This window comes from Vigna unguiculata, chromosome 2 (genome assembly GCF_037176805.1).
Source record: "Vigna unguiculata cultivar grain cowpea cultivar isolate G323 ecotype 2 chromosome 2, ASM3717680v1, whole genome shotgun sequence".
Taxonomy (NCBI): domain Eukaryota; kingdom Viridiplantae; phylum Streptophyta; class Magnoliopsida; order Fabales; family Fabaceae; genus Vigna; species Vigna unguiculata.
Window position 1 is genome coordinate 3,815,080 of NC_140793.1, and position 8,392 is coordinate 3,823,471.

General features: G+C 47.7%; 2 protein-coding genes across 2 annotated transcripts; both read left to right on the forward strand.

The window, feature by feature from the left end:
• The first annotated feature begins 3,928 nt into the window (after positions 1-3,928).
• Positions 3,929-4,699, forward strand: LOC146888222 (uncharacterized). Its single transcript, XM_085670009.1, has one exon. The coding sequence runs from the start codon at positions 3,929-3,931 to the stop codon at positions 4,697-4,699; it is 771 nt and encodes a 256-aa protein (XP_085526135.1).
• Positions 4,700-4,702: 3 nt separating this feature from the next.
• LOC146888223 (uncharacterized) lies at positions 4,703-7,510 on the forward strand. The gene is made up of 4 exons (XM_085670010.1): positions 4,703-5,255; positions 5,459-5,586; positions 5,810-6,127; positions 6,962-7,510. Exons 1-4 carry the CDS (start codon positions 4,703-4,705, stop codon positions 7,508-7,510), a joined length of 1,548 nt encoding a protein of 515 aa, XP_085526136.1.
• The last annotated feature ends 882 nt before the right edge of the window (positions 7,511-8,392 follow it).

The window sequence follows — 8,392 nt, forward strand, 5'->3', positions numbered from 1 at the left end:
TTCATATCCTGTTACTCTCGTGTGGTGATACGAGCAAGGTAGGTTCGTATGTTCTATGCTCACACTTGAGAGATGCTGCGTGCGGGGAGGTACGTAGCTGGTGGATCACATGTGTTGAACTACGGGCGGGCAGGTCCATAGAGCAGGACTACGAGTTGGGAGGTTCGTAGAGGCAGGACCAAGAGTGGGCAGGTTCCTGTGAGCATCATAAATCCTGATTCCAAGGCTAACTACTTGTATGATTTAAGGTTAAACAACGTTGGGGGTTAAGGTCTTGGCCAAGAACTAACTAGGATGAATCAAATGGGTGTATTGTTTTCATAATGTTAATTGATATGTTATTTTCTTTATTTTATAAACTCACCCTTTCTGTGTGTGTTTGGCAATGATCGTGTAATTCTTTACATGGGAGAAGATGATGGTACAGGTGATGCTGCTGAAGCTTGAGACGAAGAGAGGGGCTAGCTTGGAATTTGTCGAGCTAGGGATTTGGTGCATTGAATAATGTTTTAAATTTTCCCACGTTTGGGATTAATAAAATCATGACGATTGAATTTCAATTCTTTATTTATTTATTTAACTAATTAATTTCCCATAGGGACGTTACATTTGGTATCAGAGCAAAAAGTTTTAAAGATTTTGGGGAATTTGGGGAGTGAATTATCGTGTTTCTTTTATGAATCTGTTGTGTGTTATTGATTGTTAGCAATTGATTATTTTTGTCATAATCTGAGCTGTTTAATGTGAATAGCTAAATTATGTGGCATGCACAGGCAATGGCTAATCGGAGACGTAGAAACAATGTTGGGGCTAACGAGATTGCGAATGCAATCCATAGGATGGTGGACGCGATGCAGCCTGTTGTAGCGCAATCGAGGATGATAATTCCACCAGTCAGGCCAGTCACGATGGAAGACTTCATGCGCCATACGCCAGCGAAATTCACTAGCAAAGCCACCCTAGATGAGGCAGACACATGGCTACGAGAATGCGAGAAGATCTTTTGGGTGATTGAGTGCACAAAAGCCAAGAAGCTTTTATTTGCCACCTTCCCGTTGGTGACCGATGTAGAGTACTGGTGGATGGGAATGCAGCAACAGATGTAGACCTGGGAGAAGGAGGTGATATGGACAAATTTCAGGAAGAGGTTCCCAGAGAAGTACTTCCCCGATAGCGCTAAACATGAGCGTGGAGTCGAGTTCCTCACCCTGTAGTAGGGGAATATGACAGTACAAGCATATGTGGAGAGGTTTGAGTATCTAGCGAGGTTCTACTCATAGATAGTCATCGAGGAATGGCGTTGCAGGAAATTTGAAGGAGGCTTAAAACATGAGCTGAGACGGTTCATTGTGCCTTTAAGAGTCAAGGAATTTCTCGTTTTGGTTAAGTAGGCCAAAAGTGTGGTAACCGGCCTACATGCAAAATCATTCAAGTAACCGGCCTGGGCTGACCTAAGCCTAACCGGCCTGAACCGGTAACATAAGATGCTAAAAGGAATAACCCGCCTAGGACAACATATGAGCATTGGTAGCACAAGCCGCCAAAGGGAGTAGTCGATTTATGCCGACCACCTTAAGATACTCAGTGAAACCAAAGCCCCCCCTGATATCCATTGAGCCCCCGATAGTTGAGACTAAGGTAGGCCACGGCTAGGCCCACTTATGGCCCAAACCAGGGCCCAGCCCATGGAATGGGCAAACATAATTAATAATCTATAAATATACATGGACCCCACAAATTAAAGGTACACATTCATTACTTCATTAATCACCTGATTTGACTTTTTGAGAGCTTTTGGCTGACTTAAGCTTCGGAGTCCCTTCTGCAGGTAACCCCTCCCGGGTCCAAGCCGATATATGCTAAATGAGAAGAGGCCAACCGAGGAGATAACGGACTATATGGGTAAGGTGACACTTGTGCCTAACTGATCTTATTGTTCTCTGCAGGAACAATTGGCGCCCACCGTGGGGCACGAGATAACACTTTACTACCCATTTTCTCCGAAGATGGTTTCAACTCGTAGCATAGCAGGAGTCAACAAGCAAGTTGACGCTGGCCACTCAGGAACCGCTAACATCACTCCGGATCTGGCCACCATCCTGGACGGTCAAGCCAAGATGCAGCAAGAACTAGCTGATCTGAAGAAGCGCAGCGCTGATGAGATGGAAGCACTGCAACAGGAAAACTCTCGCCTCAGGCGAAAGATCGAGGCTGGTCCCACCCAAAAGGGAAAGGCCAAGGAAACATCTGAAACTACAAAGTCCCCGGTTTTCCAGCCCACGGAAGAAGAGAACGAGTACAATCCTACCCCGCACACCTTCACCACCACCCAACAAACTCCCATCCTCTTAGCCCATCCCACCCACTTCCCCTCCAGCCTCCCAGGACACGCCGCGGCCCTCACCCCAGCCGCCACCCTTCCTACCACTCAAGCTCAATACAACATGCCCACCACCCTACATGCTACTCATATCCCACCTTACAACCCACACTATCTCCCTACAACCCATATCCCCCCTCACAACTTCACCTCCACCTTTCCCACCATTGTCCACCATCCCCTTCCCTCCCACCCGCTACCATCCCACCAACCTAGACGTCGCCACCCCTTCATTGACTTTATCGCTAACACCCCCTTCCCTGCCCAGTGGGAACCCTTCACACTGGACCATTACACTGGTGAAACCGACCCCGACGAACACCTTAAAGTCTACATCACCCGTGTCGCCTTGTACACTTCCCAAGACGCAGTTTTTTGCAAAGCCTTTCCCACCACCCTCAAAGGCCCTACTCTCGAATGGTTCACAACCCTCCCACCTTATTCTATCGACAATTTCGACACCCTCTCACACATGTTCTCAACTCATTTCGCTAGCAGCTGTCCGCATCAAACTACTATAATCTCTATCCTCGGTAGTCGGCAGGAACAAGTTGAGCCGCTCCAGGCATTTATTGACCGCTTCAGCAAAGATGCCCTTCGCACCCCACACCTCAACCAAGAAATGATTCTCCAATGCATGGCCCTCACCCTTCAACCCGTCCCCTTCGCCAACAACGTCTACCTTCATCCACCTGCCCTTATGCACGAGCTAAAGTTGCGTGTCGCCGACTACGTTCGCCATGGAGGAAATGCAAACCCTTCACACCAAATTCTGCAATGATTATACACCCACCACTGCCAACCCCACCACACAACCCCCCACCCTAATCCGAGACCATGGGAGCCCCGCCAACCCCGCTTTACTAGATACGCTCCCCTCAATGTCCCCAGATCCTACCTCCTTGATGAGACCTTACAAGCCGACCTCATCCCACCGCCACGCAAGACGACCACACCCCCCAACGCCGACATGACCAAATATTGTCGCTATCACCGCAATCATGGCCACACCACAAAGGATTGCAAAGCACTCCAGGATAAAATTGAAGAACTGGTGTGTGCTGGCCACTTTCGCCACTTCAGTCACAGAGAGTATCACCCCTCTCGATCCCGCCATCCTCCTCATTACGACCACAAACTTCCTTCCCATGACTCTCGCCATGATAGACGCCCCAACCAACCCACCAACCAGGACCCCCAACCGGCTCGCACCGATGTTACTCCCGCCAATCCTCCCCTACGCGGCACTATCAACACCATCTCTAGTGGTTTCGCTAGTGGAGGATCCACCTCTTCCGGCAGAAAGAAACACCTCTGCCATATCCAATCCATCAACCACATTACCCATTCCCATCATAGACGCTGCATGCCTCCCATCACCTTCATGGACGACGACTTTCACGGCCTAGACCACAAACAAGACGACCCTATGGTCATTACTGTCGAAATAGAAAACTACGCAGTTAAAAAAGTCCTAATAGACCAAGGTAGTTCCATGGACATATGCTACTGGGCAACATACCAAAAGCTTCAACTCCAGACACGGCCATGGTCCCGTATGATGAGCCAATTTATGGCTTTTCCGGAGAACAAGTTTCCACTCGCGGCTACATTGACCTTCACACAGTCTTCCGTGATGGAGCCCAAACCAAGACCATTCCTATTCGCTTCCTCATCGTTGACGCACCCACATCTTACAATGTCCTCCTTGGCCACCCCTCACTCAACACCCTTGGCGCCGTCGTCTCCACCCCTCATCTGGCCATGAAGTTCCCCTCCCCTTCTGGCGATATCCTTACTATCCATTGCGACCAATGCCTTGCTCGCAAATGCTACATGGCCAGCCTTCGCCCACAACTCCCTATCCAGCAAACCAATCACATTGAAAGGCCACCCGGCTCTGGCATCGCTTTGTCGGGTGACGATCTAGACCCTAGGGTGCGCCGAGATGTTCGCCTCAAACTTGTTGAAGAGACCACCCCCCTAGAGCTCCCGAATGGTCACTCCATCAAACTTGGCACTGATGTAGACTCTAGAGAGCGTGCTATCATCATACCCGTTCTAGTCGGCAACACAGACCTTTTCGCTTGGTCAACTGTTGACCTACTTGGAGTGGACCCTCCAGTAGCATCCCACAAGTTATCTATCTACAAAGAAGCACAGTATATCTCCCAGAAAAAACGCAAACTCGGCGAGGAGCGACGCCTAGCGGCTAAGGCTGAGGCTGATAAACTACTGAGCGTAGGATTCATTGAAAAAGCTCACTACACCACTTGGCTTTCTAACATAGTCCTGGTGATGAAAGCTAACGACAAGTAGCGGATGTGTGTCGATTACACTGATTTAAATAAAGCTTGTCCTCGAGACGCCTACCCCCTACCCAACATTGACCGACTTGTCGACGGCGCAGCTGGGAACAAGGTCCTCTGCTTTCTTGACGCATACTCCAATTACAATCAAATCCCCATGGCCGCATCCGACATGAACAAAATCGCTTTCATCATTGACGACGCCAATTATTTTTACAAAGTTATGCCTTTTGGCCTCAAGAACGCCTGGGCGACCTACCAACGATTGATGGACAAAGTCTTTAGTCATTTGATGGGCAACTGCGTCGAAGTATATGTCGATGACATGGTTGTCAAGTCTCCGAGCCATCACCAGCACGTGCAAGATCTCTCGGCAGTCTTCTCCGCGTTACGACAGTACAACCTTCGCCTCAACCCCAACAAGTTCGTATTCGGCGTAGACCGCGACAAATTCGTTGGATTCATGCTAACCCAGCGCGGCATAGAGGCCAACCCCAAAAAGTGCAACGCCATCATCGAAATGCGAAGCCCCACCAACGTCAAAGAAGTCCAATGCCTCATAGGCTGTCTCACGGCCATTTCCCGTTTCTTGCCCAAATTAGCCGAACAAACCCAACCATCATTCAACAGCTTAAAAAATCCACCAAGTTCACGTCGATTGATGATTGTGAACAAATTTTCCAAAAGCTGAAAACGACCCTTACCTCACCACCCATCCTTCACAAACCGGATACTCATCAACCATTGTTGGTTTATATCACAACTACAGATCACACCGTCAGCGCCGCGCTGGTTCACGATGTAGGCGACACTCAACATCCTGTTTACTTCGTCAGCAGAACACTACAAGATCCTGAAACCAGATACGAAATGGTGGAAAAGTTGGCCCTATCGTTGGTACACGCAGCCCGCCACCTACGCCCATACTTCAAAAACCACAGCATCATCGTCAAAACCGATTACCCAATTCAAAAAATTTTGCAGAAACCAGACCTAGCAGGATGGATGTCGTCTTGGGCCGTGGAGTTGTCCGAGTTTAACATTTGTTATGAACCTCATGGCCCCATTAAAGCTCAATGCCTCCTAGACTTCATCAACGATCTCCAATAAACACCCACAGAGGAGCAAGACACTTCACGTAGATGGTTCTTTGAATCCGAAAGGTGCAGGTGCTGCCATCGTGTTGGAATGCCCCAACGATATCTTCATTGAGAAATCCCTTCACTTCGCCTTCAAAACATCCAACAACCAAGCCGAATACGAAGCCATCCTCGCTGGCCTATCCTTGGCCCGCGAAGTTGGCGTCAGGTCCTTAACATGCAAAACTGATTCCAAGCTCACTGTGGGCCATCTGAATGATGAGTTCCAGATGAAGGACCCCACCCTTTTACAATATTACCATCTCGTTCGAGCAGTCATCCAATCCGCCTTCGACCAGGTCTGCATCCAACACATTCCTAGAACCGACAACATCAGAGCCGACATCTTATTTAAACTAGCCAACACCAAATTAAAAAGCCGCCACTGATCCCTATTGTAACAGACATTGCCCGCCCCTTCCATCACAAATAATTGCCACAACCTAATCCATTCCCAAACCGACAACTGGACCACTCCTTACATCTAGTATCTACAAACCGGTAACCCCCCACCAAATGCTGACAAAACTTGGATAACTAAAGCTGCTAGATATACCATGATAGGCGATGATTTATACAAACGCGGATATGGCCAACCACTCCTCAAATGCGTCACTCCAAAACAAGCCCAGTACATCATTCAGGAATTACATGAAGGCATATGCGGCTACCATTCCGGCGCACGCACCATGACTACCAGAATCCTTCGCGTTGGTTACTTCTGGCCGACTACGGAAGCAGATTGCCAAGACTTCGTTAAAAAGTGTAAACCATGCCAAAAGCATGGCAACCTCATTCACCAGAAACAGGAGCAACTTCATTCTATACTATCCCCATGGCCCTTCGCTAAATGGGGTATGGACATCCTCGGCCCTTTCTCCCCTAGCAAAGGCCAAGTAAAGTTCTTAATAGTAGTCATCGATTACTTCACCAAGTGAATAGAAGCCAAACCACTAACCACCATCACAGCCCAGCAAGTCCAACAATTTGTTTCGAAGGATATTATATGTCGATATGGTGTCCCATATACCATCATCATCGCAAATGGCCGACAATTTATAGATAAGGAACTCGCCAAATTCTACACCGGTCTAGGCATCAAACACATAACCAGCTCTGTCGAACACCCACAGACAAATGAACAGGCCAAGGCGGCAAAGAAGGTTATCCTAGTAGAGCTACGAAAGCGGCTAGACAACGCCAAAGGCCAGTGGCCCGAAGAACTAGTAGAAGTGCTATGGGCCTACAGGTGCACCCCTCAATCAGCAACGAATGAGTCTCCATTCAGCCTGGTATACGGTGTAGATGCCATGATACCCGTTGAAATTGGCGAACCATCTCTACACCGAGAAGTATATGACTCAACCCACAATCATCAAAGTATGGCCACACACCTCGACCTCCTACCTGAGCTAAGTGAAAAAGCTCAAATACGCAACTTAGCCGCCAAACAAAGAGCTGCCAGGAAATATAACGGTAACCTATGCCCAAGATCATTTATAAAAGGAGACTTAGTTTGGAGAATGGCCAGCAGTGCAAGAAAGAAGGGTGGCAAGTTCTCCACCAATTGGGACGGTCCATACCGAATACGTGAAGATGTTAGGGGAGGGGCATATCGGCTGGAACAATTGTTTGGAGAAGAAATACCCAATACATGGAACGTGTCCCATCTCAAATTCTAGTTTAGTTAAAGAACATGTATTGTACCATACCAAACACTTGTAACCCTGGGTGTACTCTTTTTCCTCACCTGGTCTTTTTTCCCTAAGAAGGATTTTGGCCGGGGAGGTTTTAACGAGGCACCCCAGATTCAATGAATAATACGAAGGGTTCCCAACTTTATGACCATTCTTTACTTCACTTCTCACATTCGTTTAAGTTCCCCACCCTTACCACAAGTAAGCGGCCTAGGTTGAACACCCTTAACTCGATGTTAATTCATTTAAGTTCCCCACCCTTACCACAAGTAAGCGGCCTGGGTTGAACACCTATAACTTGATGTTAATTCGTTTAAGTTCCCCACCCTTACCACAAGTAACCGGCCTGGGTCGAAAGCCCTTAACTTGATGTTAATTTGTTTAAGTTCCCCACCCTTACCACAAGTAATCGTTTTGGGTCGAACACCCTTAACATACAATCGAGTTCACCAAACATAACATACATCACAATTATCAACATCCGATAAACGAGATAGCATACACAAAAGCATTAATCACATTAAACGTAGTGTACTAATTATTACAGACATAGAATCGATAACCATTTCAAATCATAACAAATAAAAATCCTATTCCAATTTGCCATCGCCTCCTTCCACGGCAACCTCCGCTTCCTTCTCCTCCTTTACAAGCCTCCTTTTCTACTTCTCCCTCTGGACTACTCTCAGCCTCGTCAATAAGCTGGCCATCCACCACATCTTTATTAACATCAGACCTTGAATCAACTGCATCAACATCCTGGTGAAAGAAGGCTGCTTGCCACAATCCTTTCTAGAACCCGTTGATGTGCTCTCGGATGATACAACCCTCAAGTCATCAAGCTCCCCCTCAACACCCTCATACTTC

What these genes read in the sequence shown, in the direction of transcription:
- LOC146888223 (XM_085670010.1), top strand. Translation starts at nt 4,703, where the DNA reads ATGTGTGTCGATTACACTGATTTAAATAAAGCTTGTCCTCGAGACGCC. An exon ending in AGTCCAATGCCTCATAGGCT is followed by an intron (nt 5,256 to 5,458) that starts GTCTCACGGCCA and finishes TCACAACTACAG; the next exon opens with ATCACACCGTCAGCGCCGCG. An exon ending in AAAAGTTGGCCCTATCGTTG is followed by an intron (nt 5,587 to 5,809) that starts GTACACGCAGCC and finishes AAACACCCACAG; the next exon opens with AGGAGCAAGACACTTCACGT.
- LOC146888222 (XM_085670009.1), top strand. Translation starts at nt 3,929, where the DNA reads ATGGTCCCGTATGATGAGCCAATTTATGGCTTTTCCGGAGAACAAGTT.